Raw genomic sequence first — 19937 nt, 5'->3', positions numbered from 1 at the left:
AGGGAAATCATTCCTAACCTATCTATTCAAATTCTTTGACAGGGTCAACAAATAAGTGGACCAGGTGATCCAGTGGATATAAAGTACATAGACTTTCAGAAAGCCTTTGACAAGATCCCTCACCAAAGGCTCTTAGCAAAGTAAGCAGTCATGGAATAAGAGGAAAGGTCCTCTCGTGGATTGGTAACTGGTTAAAAGATAGGAAACAAAGAGTAGGAATAAATGGTCAGTTTTCAGAATGGAGAGATGTAAATAGTGGTGTCCCCCAGAGGTCTGTAGTAGGACCACTACTGTTCAACATATTCATAAATGATATGGAAAAACAGGTAAACAGAGAGGTGGCAAAATTTGCAGATGATACAAAATTACTCAAGACAGTGAAGTCCAAAAGACTGAGAAGAGTTACAAAGGGATCTCACAAAACTGGATGTCTGGGCAACAAAATGGTAGATGGAATTCTATGTTGATAAATGGAAAGTAATGCACATTGGAAAATATTATTCCAACTATACATACAAAATGATGGGGTCTAAATTTGCTGTTACCACTCAAGAAAGAGATCTTGGAGGTCTATAAAATCTTGACTGATGTGGAGAAAGTGAATAAGGAAATGTTATTTATTCCTTCACATAATACAAGAACTAGGGGTCACACAATGAAATTAATAGACAGCAAGGTTTAAAACAAACAAAAGAAAATACTTCTTCACACAACACACAGTCAACCTGTGGCACTCTTTGCCAAGGGATGTTGTGAAGGACAAAACTATAACAGAGATCAAAAAGAACTAGATAAGTTCATCGAGAACGGCTATTAGCCAGGATGGGCAGGGATGCAACATCATGTTCTGAGTGTCCCTAGCCTCTGTTCACCAGAAGCTGGGAGTGGATGACTTGATGATTGCCTGTTCTGTTCTTTCCCTCTGAAGCACCTGGCATTGGCCACTGTAGGAAGACAGGACACTGGGCTAGATGAACCATTGGTCTGACCCTATATGGCCGTTCTTATATAGATTAGAGGGTGGTTCTGGCTACTGACTTCCCTTACTCATTTCCTGACAGAGGAAAGTCCTGTCGTAGGAGGCTGTTGGCGAATTTGTCAAACTTGGCATACTTCAGGAAATCATATTTAGCCAACTGCTTGATAATTAGCTATCCTGAAATGAAGTCTGGAGGACCAGTAGATCTAAGCGTTTACAATCCTTGTCTGTGGGAGTAGATCTGAGATATTGATGCCTGGACCTTTCTGAAGTGGCCAGAAACACCACCAAGCTGGGAACTGGGAGAGAGAACAGGAATTCTGAATTCTTAGCCAGCACATAATAATGCCTCTCCACTCCTTTGGGGGTCAGGGTACAGGTGGCAGGGGTGTGCCACACGGTCCTAGCCAACTCCAGTATGGCCTCTGTGAGGGGGCTTTGAATAGGGTGCTGTGTTCTTTGGGACAACGCACTTCCTGTAGCAGACATGATACTGGCGAGATGTCACCAAGTGAGGGCGTGCTGGCGAACTAAGCTAATTCCCAGGACAGCCAGCAGGAGGTGTCACAGTGGTGAGTCAAACCCTGACACAGCCTCATTGACCAGGTGGGCTATTCTCATTAAGTCCAGAGGCATGGAAGATGTCCACGCACTTGTGTTAGGAGTCCTGAATCTCCTCTAGTGGTATCTGAAGTTCCCCAATGACTCTGCAGAGAAGGTCCAGGAATTGCCGAAGTCATCGGGGGGGAGAGGGGATACTGAGGTCACCACTTCATCAGGCAATGGCAATGGTAATGTGGCTGGTTTCAATGGAACTTCCAGAATTGGAGTGTAGTACTACTACTCCTCTATTGGACCTGGGGGTAAATTTGATGATTCCTTTGAAGAGGAGGCAGGTGGCACCTCCCTGGTGTATCGAATAGATTTTGAAGGGGGATGCTAGTCCCTGAGGGTCCCCAATAGGCCAGTAGCTGATCATAAGGGTCCCCAAGGTATGGGGTACAAGTGTCTCAGAGTCAGGTGAAGTCGCAGTTGATTCCAGGGCTGTGTGGGTTTCCTGGGAAATGAGTAAGGACAGTACAGGAGAAACAGTTCCTCTGAGAGTTCTGAATCTCTTGAGGAGGAAAAGTCTGACTCAGTTTCCAATGGCAGTACCGCTGGTGCCACTGGAGAGGTCTGAGTTGTGAATGGGAGAGGAAAGGGGGGGCCATAAGCTCCATCCCATAGGCAGGTTTCTCAGAGGAGATGTGAGTTCCATGGAAACAGAGGGTCCCGATTCTGGATTCAGGAAAGCAGGGGATTCTGGATTCAGGAAAGCAAAAATGTCCTGTGGCGTGGCTATGGATCTAGACCTTCCAGGTGTAAGGGAGACTTTTTCTGTTCAGGCCAGCAAAGATGATGGTATCTGGCAGTGGTCAGTCTTTACCGGTACTAGAGGGACCCAGGTCTTATGAGGAGCTGGGGGTGGTGATACCAACAGAGCACTGTCTGGAGCCAGCAGAGACCCATGTTTCTGTGCTTACTTATCAAGGCCTATGGAACTTAGGACATACTAAGTCCTCATGGACTGAGCTGGTGGATTTGCTTGCAGCCACATCTGATTTCTTTGATGTGAAGTGGACATAGAAGACGACTTAATCCCATGCTTATGAGAATGCTTCCCAACTAGGCCCCGCTGTGGTGTCTGCGGATTCTCTGGCACCAGAGTCAGACTTTGCAGCAGGTGGCTCACTCCTTGCTAATTCAGGCTGATGTACAGGTGGGGTTCCCCGGCCTGGGTCCATTTGGGGTCTCATGGCCATCTCCATGAAATACTTACAGAAGCAAAGTGACAGGCTTCAGAGTAGCAGCCGTGTTAGTCTGTATCCACAAAAAGAAAATGAGTACTTGTGGCACCTTAGCGACTAACACATTTATTTGAGCATAAGCTTTCGTGATGCATGCGATGCAGTGAGCTGTAGCTCATAGAAGCAAAGTGCCTACCTTTCTTAGGTAAGATTGGAGAAAGGGTTGGCAACTACAGCACTGAGCTGCAATGTGAGCTTCTCCCAGGGAATAGAGGTTGCGTTGATAGTTGTTGCGGACCAAGAAGGATCATGGGCAGGAGACGCAGAGTTTGAAGCATGGAGTTCTGGACAAAGTACAGTACCCGGATGGGGTACTGGGTTGTGGGGGGAATTCCCCGTAGCCTAATCTAATTCTAAAAGGTACTAAAACTATTAAAACGATTACATCTATACAAATTATTAAGAACTATTAAAAGAACTATGAACTATTTATAACTGAATTAATATTGTTTTTCAGAATGACATCATAGCTGAGGACCCTAAAGTTTCCAACCATGTGATGAACCATGTGATGGTGAGAAGGAACTGAAGAGGTGATTGACCCACCCTGCCTTTATCACCTCGGACAGAAGCACAAGGCGAGCCAGGGCACATGCCTGGACTAATGGACACTACTTTCAAATTCTCTCACTCCAGGCACATGCGTAACCCAAAGTGGAATACAATAGGGACCATCACTCAGAGAAAAGGGCTCCTTGTGCCCTTTCCCTCCCTTACAAATGCACACAGGGGCTGGACACAATTTGACGCCAACTCTGTATATTCCAGTCGTGCCTATTCTCTTTTTCATGTATAATTTCTTTCCTATAAAACCCTTGAACAGCCCCTCATAAAGCCCCATTAGACTTTTATTTCTCACTTTTTTTAATGGAAGTCTGTTGTACATTAATTATGGCATCCTGCAGAAACCTCTGAACATCATTTACATTCTTAAGGCTCCCTCCAGTCCACATTTCTTTCCAAGAGAGTGAAAGTTGCAGAGGATCTGCATTCTTCCCAAACAACACAGCTGACCCTATTCCTAGTAAGAAGCTCCTCTTTGAAAGTAGCTAAGTAATCTCCTTATTGGCACTGAGCAGTCTCCCAAGTCTTACCTTTCTCTGGATGGGCTGAGGTAGGGGTAAGGGTCACAGACAAAGTGACACAGGAATAACACTGCACTGCAGTTAGCCAGGGCAGGGGACCATGAAGTCCAGAGCTGCTGCTTGTTGGCTAGCGATCCCAAAACAAAGCTGTCACCCAAGGAGAAGAAGAATAATCATATTGTCCCAGAGATTCTATTCCCCGCTTTGCCCTTTAAAAGCTAGTGATCAGAGGTTCAGGAAGAACACAGAAGCCTAAAAAAGACTGTTGAAGAAGAGGAAGCTACCAGTAGAGTTAAGAATCCTTTTTGCCAACTGAAAGGTAGGCTTAGGCCATCACAGATTGCTACTGGGATTATTTAATAACTAGGATTGCAGTAACTGTTGCAGGATGCATGTCTCCAACAGTAGAGAAAGGATTTGAGCATGGATTAGGAATTGCAGCACATATGAGATTTATATAAACTCTCATTCCCCTAATAACTCCACAATTCCCAGCACAGATCTTGGGTGGTGTTTTTGGCTTTACACACCACGCTGACCTGTCCTTTTGGCAGGCTGATCATCTGCATGCATGGACTTCTGAGTCTTAAAAGGTTTGGAAGGCCACATATCAATCTTTTCTTGAAAAGAATCCTTACTTTGTAACATTTCTACCCACAAGAATTTACTCAGGATTTTCCTTTGCTCCCTTAAATTTGCTTTTTTTTATTATCTGGTACCTTTATACTTATTACTACTCTGTTCCAAAACATGTTAAATTTAATTAGTTCAGGACTGCTTGCACTAAGCCTCCCTATTATTCTCATAGTTTATAAAGCAAATACTGTTTCATCATCAAAACAAATTAAAACATGTACTAAATGTTTTATGGGGTTAATCATCTTACCGAAACTCATCACTCATCAATAGGACTGTTTATTATCTTACATTTGAAGAGAAAAATAATCTCCAGTCTACTATAGGCTACACCACAAATAAATAAAATGTAATCCTGCCTTGAATTTCAAACCAAGCTTGCATAAGTCACAACAGAAGTTTTTCCAATATACATCCAACTTCACATTTAATATAAAACACTCTACGCTCTTTCAATTGTTCATTTGTTATCTTATCATTCCTTTCAGTTTACCAGACTCTCGCTTTATTTTTTAGACTTAACACAAGGTTTTTGCCCACTATAAATGATTCCTTGCATTCTGCCACAGTAGAATCCAAACCTTAGAAGTGTGGAATTCCACCTGCAAGGTGCTGAGCAACTTCAACTGCTAGCGAAGTCATTTAATATATGTCTGAAGTTACTGGAAGGTAAAAGTGCTCAGCACCTCACAGATTCACGTACTTATGGATGGTTTCAGATACGCTACTCAGGTTGAATTGTATCTTATTAAACAAGTAGTCCCTCTACAGATGTTCTTGTGGAGTGAAGGTGATACACAACATGAGTAAGGGTATCAGAATGTGTCATGAAATCACTGTTTAACAAGTGCAGATTACAAAGATTGTATCATATTTTATAATTTTGCTCTCTTAAAAAAACTACTAATTTTTCAGTTTTTCTACTCTTTTAGGGGCCGGTCCAAAGCCCTTTGAAGTCAACTGGGGAATCTGTCTGTCAATGAAAGATGACAATACTGAAATAAAATACGCTAATTGGCCCCAATATTTTCTGGATGTACAACACGAAAAAAAGCTTGCCCCAACCTGTAACTGGATCTGTGCAGACAGACTGCAGCACCCATACAAAGTCCCTTTGAAGTCAATGGGCCCATACACAGGCACAGAGAATTCTTCTGCATGGATCCAATTTGAGGATCAGGATCTTATTAATTAGCTTTGGCTCATAATTATTACATTTCAGTTTAATTTAAAGAAATTCATCCAAACAAACATGGGACATGAGAGAAAAAACAAGATACAGTTTATAAGGACTACATGTTAAAAGCAGTATATACAGGTGTTTAAATATTGATACCATAATGCTGTACATCCTTGTGCAATATGGAAAAATAATTCTTAATCAAAAGAGGAAATAAATAATTAACATACTTTTCATGGTCCCATCTTCTTCTTCTTCTTCATCATCATCATCGCTATTTATCACCATAGTCCCTAAGTCTGATTCTAACATGGTACTGTTATGTTCAATCATTGTCTGGGCACTTTCACTCATTGTGCTTGTGGCCCTCATTGTGCCAGCACTCTCTGAATTAGTTTTCACCATGGTGTGAGAGTCCAGCTCGTCTTCTTCCTGCAAACAAATATTTATTAGGAATTATTTGCAGCAAAACATTTAAATGAACAAGCCAAAAGTTATTCGTTTAGGTGCCTTATTTTATTAATTTTGCAACTTCCGCTGACTTTTTTTCAATTACCTTTAATTTTTTTAGACCTCTGCCATGTTTAAATTGAGAAACTATAAAATATTGTTGTTTTCAAACAAGTGTCGTGTCTACTAAGTTGGCCTTGCAATAGACCTCAAACAGGTATGTAGATTATCCTCCCCTAAATTCCAAGTCCAGTGTTGTGCATAGTGTGTGACAGGATTAAGTTAAGTTTGAGAGTTAGAGGGTCCTTGAGAACTGTTTAAAGAGTCCACCTCAAAAAAAGAAGGGCCAACTTGGCTTATTTGTATGTATTTTTTAACCGCCTCTCATGATAAAAGGGCAAGAAGAAAACATGTTGATACTTTGTAGAAATATATCTGCTGAGCAGATGCTTCAACACTGTAGAAAAGAACTAATTCCAGCAAGGGCTACAATAGCATTTTCAATCAGTGGCAGTAATGTGCCAGGAATGTAAAACAGGGAACTGATGATAATCCAGTTTATGAATCATAAAATCCATATGGAATACAAATATTTGAAAACACTATTAGGAAATCCTACTCCTTTTCTGAAGTCAGATTTAGAATATGTGAACACCACAGCAATTTAAAGGATAACATGGTGTACTGTGCATTAAGTTCCATTACGTTGGTAAAATCTACTATCCAAAGAAAATCTAAGAAGTCAAATATGCTTCTTGCTGATTATTCAGAAAAATACCTGTTAATGCAAAGACTCTAATTTCAAGCATTTCTTTTTAAATGCTAATACTATCCTTTGATTTTCAATCCTCCTTGGGGAAAATATAAATCAGTCAAATATGCCTATTTTGCCTATGTCATGGCGTAACCTAATTTGAGTTCAGGAATAGTCACCACAGAACAATCCCGAATGAGGCAGCCAAATACCATTAATTAGAGCTATACAAGTCAACATAAGGGACTGTCCTGTGAACATGTTTTTTCCTGAGAAGAGAAAAATATTATTTGTTAGGCACAGATAATGGGTATGGTGCTGCATATGACAAAGTAAAACAAAGTTAAGTTTTCAAAAAAAAGAAATTGTATTTATAAATGGAAGAAAAAACAAATAATATTCTGCCCACAGAATTACGTTCTGTGTTTGTACAGTGTCTCGCTCAATAGAGTACTGAGCCACATCTTTATGGACCAGTCCCTTTATCCTTTATGACTGCCACCATGTTAACTTTCCTCCCAGCTATGACAGCAGAATATAGGCAATCATGTTACACTCTAACGCTTATCTAGTAAAAGGCTAGCATGGGCTGACAGAGAGAGTTTTTGTTAGCAATCCTATCACCCTGTCATCTGAAGATGAACTACTCTAAAGTAAGCAAATCTCCAGTTTCAGAAGTTCATCTCATTCCAATTCTGAGCCTCCTGCTAACATTGCAATGTGTTGCAGCCATAGTACTAACCCATATAATTGTGATTTAGACATAAATTCTAGTGTAAATGTCAAGAAAACAAATATTTCTTGAGGACAAAAAAAAATTCTAAAACTTTGTTTTTTAAACAAAAGTACTTCACTTGTTTTCTTTTTAAAAATTTTCTTAACTGAAACCTACATTCCATAATAGCATCTTTATTCCTCTGCCTTCAACAATTTGGGGTATTCCCAAATATACGGAAAATTTACAGCAACAGCATTAGACAGAGCGTGCCAGGATACAGATAAGAATATTTTAATAGTGTTCCTCCTGGTGGTAAAAATAAGAAGCTAAAGTTAACTCCCACTGAAATAATTTTGTCTACAGGTTACCTAAAGATTTTTTCCTTCTCAGCTAAGCCCTGGTCTACACTACAGGGTTAGGTTGAATTTAGCTGCATAAGGTGGCCTTTAAAATGAATGAGTCTACACAACCAACCCCGTTCTGTCAACCTAAAGGGCTCTTAAAATCGACTTCTGTACTCCTCCCCGGCGAGGGGAGTAGCGCTAAAATCGACCTTGCTGGGTCAAATTTGGGGTAGTGCAGACACAATTCGAAGGTATTGGCCGCCGAGTGCTGTCCCAGAGTGCTCCAGTGTGACCACTCTGGACAGCACTTTGAACTCCGATGCACTAGCCAAGTACACAGGAAAAGCCCTGGGAAATTTTGAATTTCATTTCCTGTTTGGTCAGCGTGGCAAGCTCAGCAGCACAGGTAACCATGCAGTTCCCCCAGAATCACAAACGAGCTCCAGCATAGACCGAAAGGGAGACACTGGATCTGGTTTCTGAGAAGAATCTGTGCAGGCCAAACTCTGATCAAAAAGAAGAAATGCTAATATATATACCAAAATCGCACAGGGCATGGTGGAGAGAGGCTACAACAGGGACACACAGCAGTGCCATGTGAAAGTTAAGGAGCTCAGGCAAGCCTACCAAAAGACAAAGGAGGCAAACGGTCGCTCCGGATCAGAGCCCCATATATGCCACTTCTATGATCAGCTGCATGGCATTCTAGGGGGGGACCCTACCACTACCCCACCACTGTACATGGACACCTGCAAGGGGGAAGTCTCACGCAACAGGGAGCAGGATTTTGCGGAGGAGGAGGAGAATGCGCCGGAGGCAAGCGGTTAATCCATTCTCCCCGGCAGCCAGGACCTCTTCATCACCCTGGAGCCAATACCCTCCCAAAGCGGGATCCCCGACCCTGAAGTCGGAGAAGGCAGCTCTGGTGAGTCAACATTTGTAACTACAGTACAGGGTTTAAAAGCAATAGTGTTTAATGTTTGATTTGCCCTGAAGAATTGGGATGCATTTGCGGCCAGTGCAGCTACTGGAAAAGTCTGTAACATGTGATCAATGGCTCCATGTCTAGTTGGCAGCCGGTGTCAAGTGGAGTGCCTCAGGGGTCGGTCCTGGGGCCGGTTTTGTTCAATATCTTCATAAATGATCTGGAGGATGGTGTGGATTGCACTCTCAGCAAATTTGCGGATGATACTAAACTAGGAGGAGTGGTAGATACGCTGGAGGGCAGGGATAGGATACAGAGGGACCTAGACAAATTGGAGGATTGGGCCAAAAGAAATCTGATGAGGTTCAATAAGGATAAGTGCAGAGTCCTGCACTTAGGACGGAAGAACCCAATGCACCGCTACAGACTAGGGACCGAATGGCTAGGCAGCAGTTCTGCGGAAAAGGACCTGGGGTGACAGTGGATGAGAAGCTGGATATGAGTCAGCAGTTTGCCCTTGTTGCCAAGAAGGCCAACGGCATTTTGGGATGTATAAGTAGGGGCATTGCCAGCAGATCGAGGGACGTGATCGTTCCCCTCTATTCGACATTGGTGAGGCCTCATCTGGAGTACTGTGTCCAGTTTTGGGCCCCACACTACAAGAAGGATGTGGAGAAATTGGAGAGAGTCCAGCGAAGGGCAACAAAAATGATTAGGGGTCTGGAACACATGACTTATGAGGAGAGGCTGAGGGAACTGGGATTGTTTAGTCTGCAGAAGAGAAGAATGAGGGGGGATTTGATAGCTGCTTTCAACTACCTGAAAGATGGTTCCAGAGAGGATGGTTCTAGACTATTCTCAGTGGTAAAAGAGGACAGGACAAGGAGTAATGGTCTCAAGTTGCAGTGGGGGAGGTTTAGGTTGGATATTAGGAAAAACTTTTTCACTAGGAGGGTGGTGAAACACTGGAATGCGTTACCTAGGGAGGTGGTAGAATCTCCTTCCTTAGAAGTTTTTAAGATCAGGCTTGACAAAGCCCTGGCTGGGATGATTTAATTGGGGATTGGTCCTGCTTTGAGCAGGGGGTTGGACTAGATGACCTCCTGAGGTCCCTTCCAACCCTGATATTCTATGATTCTATGTCTGGGGATGGAGCCCTCCTGGAGGTACTCTGAAAGCCTTTGCAGAAGGTTTCTGCGGAGGGCTGCCTTATTTCGTCCTCCACGGTAGGACACTTTACGACGCCAAGCCAGTAGCAAGTAGTCTGGAATCATTGCAGCACAAAGCATGGCAGCGAATGGTCCTGGGTTTTGGTCGCATCCAAGCAACATTCAGTCTTTATCTTTCTGTGTTAGCCTCAGGAGAATGATATCATTCATGGTCACCTGGTTGAAATAGGGGAATTTTTGTAAGAGAACAATACTCATGCTGGGTTGTTTGTGCTTGGCTAACACGTTTTCTGAGCTTATGCAGTCCTCCCGCACTGATAGGGCACAGCTTAATGCATGGAGGCATTCAGTGGCAGAGGCCAGGAAAGCATTAAGTGAGTGTGAAAAGAAGAGGCAGGAGGCGATGTTGAGGCTAATGGGGGAGCAAACGGACACGATGAAGTGTCTGTTGGAGCAGCAGAAAAGCCAACAAGAGCACAGTCCCCCACTGCATCCATTGTATAATCACCTGCCCTCCTCCCCAAGTTCCATATCCTCCTCACCCAGATGCCCAAGAATGCGGGGGTTGGGGGGAGAGGCTCCGGGAACCCAGCCACTCCACTCCAGAGGACGGCCCAAGCAACAGAAGGCTGTCATTCAAACAGTGTGGATTTGTAGTGTGGCTACAATAAGCAGTGTGGCCTTGTCCTTCCTTCCTCCCACACCCCACCCCACCCAGGCTACCTTGCCAGTTATCTCACTTTTTTTCTTAAATTAATAAAGAAAGAATGCATTGTTTCAAAACAATAGTTACTTTATTTCCTTTGCCAGCTGTGATCGAAGGGGGGAGGGTGCTTGGTTTACAGGGAATTAAAATCAACAAAGGGGGCGGGTTTGCAGCAAGGAGAAACACACACAACTGTCACACCATAGCCTGGCCAGTCATGAAACTGGTTTTCAAAGCCTCTCTGATGCACAGCATGCTTAGCTGTGCTCTTCTAATCGCCCTGGTGTCTGGCTGCTCAAAATCGGCCACCAAGCGATTTGCCTCAACCTCCCCTCCCGCCATAAACGTCTCCCCCTTACTCTCACAGATATTATGGAGCACACAGCAAGCAGCAATAACAATGGGAATGTTGGTTGCGCTGAGGTCTAAACTAGTCAGCAAACAGCACCAGCAATCTTTTAAACATCCAAAGGCACATTCTACCACCATTCTGCACTTGCTCAGCCTATAGTTGAACTGCTCCTTACTACTGTCCAGGCTGCCTATGTACGGCTTCATGAGCTATGAGAGCAAGGGGTAGGCTGGGTCCCCAAGGATAACTATTGGCATTTCAACATCCCCAACAGTTATTTTCTGGTCTGGGAAGTAAGTCCCTTCTTGCAACTGCTCGAACAGCCTGGAGTTCCTAAAGATGCAAGCGTCATGCACCTTTCCTGGCCATCCCACCTTGATGTCAGTGAAACGTCCAATGTGATCCACCAGTGCTTGCAGCACCATTGAGAAGTACCCCTTGCAGTTTATATACTGGTTGACAAGGTGGTCCGGTGCCAAGATAGGGATATGCGTTCCTTCTATCGCCCCACCACAGTTAGGGAACCCCATTGCAGCAAAGCCATCCACTATGACCTGCACATTTCCCATAGTCACTACCCTTGATAGCAGAACATCAGTGATTGCACTGGCTACTTGGACCACAGAAGTCCCCACAGTAGACTTGCCCACTCCAAATTGATCCAGTAGCAGTCAGGCATTGCAAGCTTCCAGAGGGCTATCACCACTCGCTTCTCAACTGTCAGGGGAGCTCTTATCTTCGTATTCCTGCACTTCAGGGCAGGAGAAAGCAACTCAAAGTTCAAGGAAAGTGGCCTTGGCATGCGAAAGTTTCGCAGCCACTGTGAATCATCCCATACCTGCAACACTATGCGGTCCCACCAGTCTGTGCTTGTTTCCCAGGCCCAGAATCGGCGTTTCACTGTATCAACCAGCCCCACTGCCACCATAATGTCCCAATTGCCACAGCCCGTGCTTTCAGGAATGTCTGTGTCCATGTCCTCATCACAATCGTCCTCGTGCTGGCGTCGCTTAGCCCGGTTCTGCACATACTCCAAGATAATGTGCGAGGTGTTTACAATGCTCACAACAGCAACAGTGAGCTGAGCGGGCTCCATGCTTGCTGTGGTATGGCGTCTGCACAGGTAACCCAGGAAAAAAGGTGCAAAAAGATTGTCTGCCATTCCTTTCACGGAGGGAGGGGAGACTGACGACATGTACCCAAAACCACCTCGACAATGTTTTTGCCCCATCAGGCATTGGGAGCTTAACCCAGAATTCCAACATGCAGTGGAGACTGCGGAAACTGTGGGATAGCTACCCACAGTGAACTGCTCCATAAGTCGTTGGTAGCCACGGTATTGAGGACACACTCAACCGACTTAATGCGCTTAGTGTGGACATACACAATTGACTGTATAAAATCGACCCAATTTCGTAGTGTAGACATACCCTAAGTTACTTAGAATGTATGCTCTTTGGGTCAGGAACTGTCTTTTTGTTCTGTGTTTGTACAGCGCCTAGCACAATGGGGTGCTGCTTCTTGATGGGTCCTTAGAAATTATTGCAATACATATAAAGAAGGAAAAAGAAAAGCTTATCTATGTAGAACGTAAATAAATTAACTACATTGTTCATTAAGGTAATGTACATTCTGGGTGAGCCCAAAGTAGCCAAATTCACTACTCCCTCTTCACTCTTTTTGATCCAAATTTACACTATGAGTGTGGATGTACTGCTATTTATTCTTGTAAATGTTGCAAACAAGATTTTCCTCTCGTACCCAGATTAGCCTCTGCAGTTAAGGTGAGGCTTATTAATTTGCCAGAGCAATATTAATAGCAGTACCTAATATTTGAACCTTTAAACCTACTATAACTGGAAACAGTCTAATCAGTGTAAAACATCCAAACATATATATACATATATTAATCATGTTTATTATGACAGTGCCTAAGGACCAATGAAAAATGGGGTCCCTCTGTGCAAGGCTGTATAAACACAGAGTAACAGACTGTCCCTGCCCTGAAGAGCTTACAGTCTAAGCAGACAAGACAGACACAGGGTGGGAGAAGAAGTATAACTCACATGCAGAGGGAACGATGTGATGGCAGCAAATGTCATTTTGGTTCTACAGTATATTTATTTGATGGATTTAGTTAGGAATTGATAAGCTAAATGGAAAGAAAAATGAATGGAGATGAGACACCGAAAGGAAGGGGGAGTGAAGGGAACAGGGTAGAGAAGAGGTTAAGAGGTCCAGGAGTGGTGACGCTCTGGTGAACAGATTGTGAGGGAAGGAGATGGCTGGAAAAAACAGCCAATCAGCACGTGGCGGAGAAAGTCCTGTCAAAACCATAGGAAGTTCCCTGAATGTCCAAAGGGCCCCAGCTTTGGCTGCTTCTGCAGCTGCTCTTCCTGGCTGAAGAATCTGTTTTAAACTTTGTTTAAAACTTTATTTTAACATTTTTAATTTAAAAAATTATTATGCTGGAACAACTGGGTAACATCAACAATAAGCCTGGCAACAGGAAATAAAGTCATTAATTTCCATGTCACCAGTTCAAATGGGAAATAGTGACTGAAAGTCATTACCATCTTACAGAGGTTTACCGGGTGGTTGCTACCTAATACCTAGCACAGCATAAAAGCCTCACTACCACTAATTGTCAGTCTCTGAAGGAACCAAGGATTGAATGACCAAGAAGATTTAACAACCATTTTGGCCTGAAAAGCGCTTTCTCCAAGTCAGAGTTGATGCAGGGTTCTCCAGGACAGTGGTATGAAATTTCTACTGCTGCTGCCCGTAGTGTTTAAAAAAAACCTATTCTGAGGATTAAACCAGGTCATCAGTTTCCAGGGTTGTCATTGCAGCCGTTTTCACAGATATTGGAGATGTAAGTAATAGCTTAGTAGACCTAAGGTGCTCTGAATAAGCCACTTAAATCTACTGGATGTTTTTATAAAATTATATCAGTACATGTTTACACAACAGATGGAAATAATTTCTGAGTATTGGTTACAATATATAATTAACTCTTCATGAACATTTCGGGGGAACTTTGGCTCTACTATTTAAAAATATGAAGTGACAAAATATGACAAATTTAAAATAGCAAGGATGGTAAGTGTTAAGGATGACACTTCATCCTCAGACCTTTCCTCATGAACAGATAACAATAGAGAAAGGATGGAGTAAAATAACAGTTGAATAAGGAATAGCAGATTACTACTTTTTTATAGATGAATGTAATCGACTCTTAAGTTTGTACTTGGTTGTATTTGGGGTATATCAGAAATACCAACATAATTATATGTGAGAAAAGGATATCTAATTTATTCTGTTATGATATAGCACTGTCAATTGTAGAAACTGGATTTAACTGCAGACTTTTTCAATATCCTGTGGCACTACATGGCTGTCATTTTGGATCCTCATCTCTCTACCAAAGCTTAGATAAGGATTTTATAACCAAAATAAAGCTTTTACGCATGAAAGGTGGCCACAGGGACCTGCTTATCAGGACAGGGAACCCAAAGTGACAACAATGAAAAGCATGTGCAAGACTTCACAAACTACACAGTTGCAGAAAAGATTTTACAAGGCTCTGCGAGTCCTTGCAAAATGTTAAAACATTCTCAAAGAGGAGATAATGTTGTAACTCATACAGTATGCAAGATCAAGTATGACTGAGTTTAAGAATTATAGAATTAATTAGAGCTTCCCTTTTTACAAACTTTGCAAACAGACAACAGAAAGTCAAGGGATTAAGATTGCTATTGACTTGTAGAAATGCAATAAAACAAACAGTTTGCCTCTAAAATTCCTTAAGTATACACTTTGTATATTAAAATAAAAAACACTAGATGGCACCAAAGACAGCTAACTAGACTTCAGTACATTAAGTGAAGATTTACATGCTGACAAAATTTAATATCCTATAAAATAATTTCATTTACTATTAACACCTCATCATCACCTTGGAAAAATGTGGTTGTAGACTCAGCTATCTTTTGGAAAAAGCACTGTAGTAGCTTCATAAACACATAATATACTTTGGGAAAGTATGAGGATCTGAAAAAGTTCCATAACATCTATATAGCCTGATTCAGCAGACCACTTAACCGTGTGCTTAATTTTAAGCACAGGCTTAAATCTACTCCTAAACAGTCAAAAGAGGAAGTTACCTTGTGGTAATTGAAGGTTCTTCAAGATGTGTGGTCCCTATCTGCAGTCCACACTGTGAGCGTGTGAATGCCCTCCATGTGCCTGGAGTCAGAGAATACTTGCAAGTAGTGTCTGTTGGTCCACGTGTGCGCCCTTGCCTTCTTCATGCTTCCAACTGAAGGCATAAAGGGACAGAGCTGACCGACCATATCTCCAGTTCCCTCTCTATCCCAAATCCAGTAAAGAGCTGAAGCAGAGGGGGAGGAGGGTGGGTCGTGGAATACACACAGAGACCACAAAAGAACCTCCAGTTCCCACAAGGTAAGTAACTTCCTCTTGTTTGAGTGCTGGTACCTATGTGTATTCCACTGTTGGTGACTGAGAAGCAGTACTCAAGTAGGAGCAGGACGTGAGAATGCAGATGGCAGAACCGTTTGGAGAACCGCTGTCCCACAGGATGCGTCAGCAGATGAATTCTGCACTAGAGCATAATGTCTCATGAACACGTGGCTGGAACTCCACTTATTGGCTCTGCTAATATCCAGTAAAGGTACTTCCTGAAGCCATACAACTCTTGCAAAATGAGCCCTCTCCCTAGATGCAATAACTGGCAACAAAGCAGGATACAAACCAAGATCCACCTAGAGATCTTCTCAGAGGATACAGCTTGACTTTGGACTCATTCTATTATACTGAAAAACAATCTAGGTGATTTTTAATTGGTTTTGTCCTTTACAGGTAAAAGGAGAGAGCTCATTGTATATCGAGAGAGTGAAATATCTTCTTCTGATGCATGCAGTTTCAGAAAAAATGCAAGTAAGTGGATTGACTGCTTTATGAGAAATGCCGAAACTACTTTGGGGTAAATTTCAGATGTAGTCGTACAGATTTTGTCCTTATGGAATTTAATGTATGGTGGATCTGCCATTAATGCTCCCAGCTCACCCGCTATTTTGGTTTAAGTGATGGCCACAAGGAATACAACTTTCATTGATAAGTGAGACATGGAACATGTAACTAATGATTCAAAGGGAGGCTTAGTGAGTGCCAAAAGTACAAGATTTAAGTCCCAATGATCAGTAGTTTCCTTACTGGTGGGAACATTCTGATTAGGCCTTTTAAGAATCTGCTAGTAAATGGGTGAGTAAAAACTGATGGATGGCATGCACGGATTGCTGCCAAGTGGACTTATATAGAACTGAGGGAAAGCCCAGCTGTTGAAAGAAAATAGACCAAAATGAGGGTAGTATCTGCTGACTCAGGAGATACATGTTTTTGCTGTGCCCAGATGAAACAACGCTTCCACTTTGCTGAGTAGCATTTTCTACTGGAGTCAGCTCTGCTATTATTAAGGATGGTTTGTATGGCTTCAGAGCAGAAACGTTCTAATGTTGATGCCCAATCAAAAAACAGGCCATGATATGAAGCACTTCAGGTTTAGGATTGTCATAAATATAAAGGGAAGGGTAACCACCTTTCTGTATACAGTGCTATAAAATCCCTCCTGGCCAGAGGCAACATCCGGTTACCTGTAAAGGGTTAAGAAGCTCAGCTAACCTGGCTGGCACCTGACCCAAAGGACCAATAAGGGAACAAGATACTTTCAAATCTTGGGGGCGGGGGGGTGGAAAGGGTTTTGTTTGTGCTCTTTGTTTACGTGTTTGTTCTCTCTTGGGACTGAGAGAGGCCAGACAGAAATCCATCTTCTCCAACACTTCCTAATCCAAGTCTCCAATATTGCAATCAGTATAGGTAAACCAGGCAAGGCAGATTAGTTTATCTTTCTCCTCCATAGCTCTCTTGTGGGCAGCTTCCTCTGCCTCCACCCTGACTTTTTTTTGCCTCCAACTCCAAGTGCCTTAAGGCCATCTATCTATCATGCTCTTTTTGTTTCTCTTCAGCTTCGAATCTGGCCAGTTCTAGTCTATTAGCTGCTTCACTGGTAGTCATTTTCCTGCTTTCTTGTGCTTAACTCTAGCTATACCCGAGAGTTAGGGAAAAGAAAAAAAAAAAAAAAAACTTGTGAATTTCCCTGCAGGAGATTAACTGCCCTCCCTTTAGGTAGAGAAAACTACAGCTCAAAAAAGAAAAATCCCTTTGTAAAAAAACTAACACCTCTGTCTCCAGGAAATAGACAGAAAACCCTCTAGCTGCTCTTAGCTTAAAAAAAAAACCCTCTTCCAGTCTCTGCTTTTGGTTCAAAATGATCTCTGGTTCAAAATGATCCCACCGCTCTGCCACCATGTCAGGGTTCCTTCCCCACTCTGAACTCTAGGGTACAGATGTGGGGACCCGCATGAAAGACCCCCTAAGCTTATTCTTACCAGCTTAGGTTAAAAACTTCCCCAAGGAACAAACTTTGCCTTGTCCTTGAACAGTATGCTGCCACCACCAAGCATTTTAAACAAAGAACAGGGAAAGAGACCACTTGGAGATGTCTTCCCCCAAAATATCCCTCCAAGCCCTACACCCCCTTTCCTGGGGAAGGCTTGATAATAATCCTCACCAATTTGTACAGGTGAACACAGACCCAAACCCTTGGATCTTAAGAACAATGAAAAATCAGTCAGGTTCTTAAAAGAAGAATTTTAATTCAAGAAAAAGTAAAAGAATCACCTGTGTAAAATCAGGATGGAAAATACTTTACAGGGTATTCGGATTCAAAACAGAGAGGATCACCCTCTGGGCAAAACCTTAAAGTTACAGGAAACAGGAATAAACCTCCCTCTTAACACAGGGAAAATTCACATAAAACAAAAGATAAACTAATCTGCCTTGCCTGGCTTACCTATACTGGTTACAATATTGGAGACTTGGATTAGGATGGGTTGGAGAAGATGGATTTCTGTCTGGCCTCTCTCAGTCCCACGAGAGAACACACACATAAACAAAGAGCACAAACACCCCCCTCCCCCACGCAAGATTTGAAAGTATCTTGTTCAATTATTGGTCCTTTGGGTCAGGTGCCAGCCAGCTTAGCTGAGCTTCTTAACCCTTTACAGGTAACAGGATGTTGCCTCTGGCCAGGAGGGACTTTATAGCACTGTATACAGAAAGGTGGTTACCCTTCCCTTTATATTTATGACAAGGATGCTTGATGCTTTTCTCATGGGTATTTTCTAGGCTGGAGTTTCCTCGCCTCACAGGTATGGCTAGCCGTGACATGTGCCTTTCTGAGATAGTGCAAATAGCACTGGTGGTCATTGCTGACCAAGAAGAAAAGGGGGTAAGAGACAGTTTTGAAGGCTGGAGACCTGGGCACAGTCCAATACCCATAACGGTGAATGGGGGGGTATCCCCAAGGTGGGGGAATCTATCTAATTGGAAAACTCTGCTGAAAGGCAACCATAAAGAACTATATACAAACAGCTCTAAGGCAAACTCTGAAATATTTACAGATTAGAGAAATCAAAGGAAAGGTCCAGATACTGGAGGTTCTGATCCAGGCCATGCAGTGGCAAAAAGGAAATGGAGAGGCATTTGGGCCACTCCAGCCCTTTATGCCTTCCGTTGGAAGCACAAGGAAGGCAAAGGCACATACGTGGACCAACAGACGCTGCTTGCAAGAAACCTCCAAGTCTAGGAGCATGGAGCACATGTGCACACCCACAGTGGAATACACGTAGAAACCAGCACTCGAAGAACACCACATATATTATCCACAATCTCTATGCAGTTTTTAACTCCATGTGCACATGGTCTTGATTATATACTTACAGCAATGACCATCTGCCCAAACTTAACACTATATGTAAACTACCCCATATATCAAACTGACCCATGACATAACCCAACAGTTTAGGACATGAAGTATGTACATGTACACTATACCCCACAGATGGCTGCATTTCAGTGGCCGGTGATGTGATCTTACAGCATGACATGAAGGGGAAATGAGTCCAGGAGAGCTGGCTGTACTTTAAAGAATTCTTATTGAGGTTGCAGGAACAAACCATCCCCATGTGTAGAAAGAATAGTAAATATGGCAGGCGACCAGCTTGGCTTAACAGTGAAATCCTTGTTGATCTTAAACACAAAAAAGAAGCTTACAAGAAGTGCAAGATTGGACAAATGACCAGGGAGGAGTATAAAAATATTGCTCGGGCATGCAGGAGCTAAATCAGGAAGGCAAAATCACACTTGGAGTTGCAGCTAGCAAGGGACGTTAAGAGTAACAAGAAGGGTTTCTTCAGGTATGTTAACAACAAGATGATGATCAAGGAAAGTGTTGGCCCTTTACTGAATGAGGGAGGCAACCTAATGACAGAGCATGTGCAAAAAGCTAATGTACTCAATCCTTTTTTTGCCTCTGTCTTCACAAACAAGGTCAGCTCCCAGACTACTGAACTGGGCAGCACAGTATGGGGAGGAGGTGACCAGCCTTCTGTGGAGAAAGAAGTGGTTCAGGATGATTTAGAAAAGCTAGACGAGCACAAGTCCATGGGGCCGGATGCGCTGCATCCAAGAGCGCTAAAGGAGTTGGCTGATGTGATTGCAGAGCCATTGGCCATTATCTTTGAAAACTCATGACGATCGGGGGAGGTCCCGGATGACAGGAAAAAGGCTAATGTAATGCCCATCTTTAAAAAAGGAAAGAAGGAGGATCCGGGGAACTACAGGCCAGTCAGTCTCACCTCAGTCCCTGG

At 42.9% G+C, this 19937-nt stretch overlaps 1 protein-coding gene across 1 annotated transcript in view; it reads right to left on the bottom strand.

Moving 5' to 3' along the window:
• Nucleotides 1–19937, bottom strand: part of STK3 (serine/threonine kinase 3) — a 284928-nt gene that overhangs the window by 124782 nt on the left and 140209 nt on the right. Inside the window, 1 exon segment of the mRNA XM_037892225.2 lies at nt 5958–6159. Coding sequence (XP_037748153.1) covers nt 5958–6159 — 202 coding nt within the window.

Source organism: Chelonia mydas, chromosome 2 (genome assembly GCF_015237465.2).
Source record: "Chelonia mydas isolate rCheMyd1 chromosome 2, rCheMyd1.pri.v2, whole genome shotgun sequence".
In the NCBI taxonomy this organism is placed as follows: domain Eukaryota; kingdom Metazoa; phylum Chordata; order Testudines; family Cheloniidae; genus Chelonia; species Chelonia mydas.
This window is presented reverse-complemented; position numbering and strand designations above follow the sequence as displayed.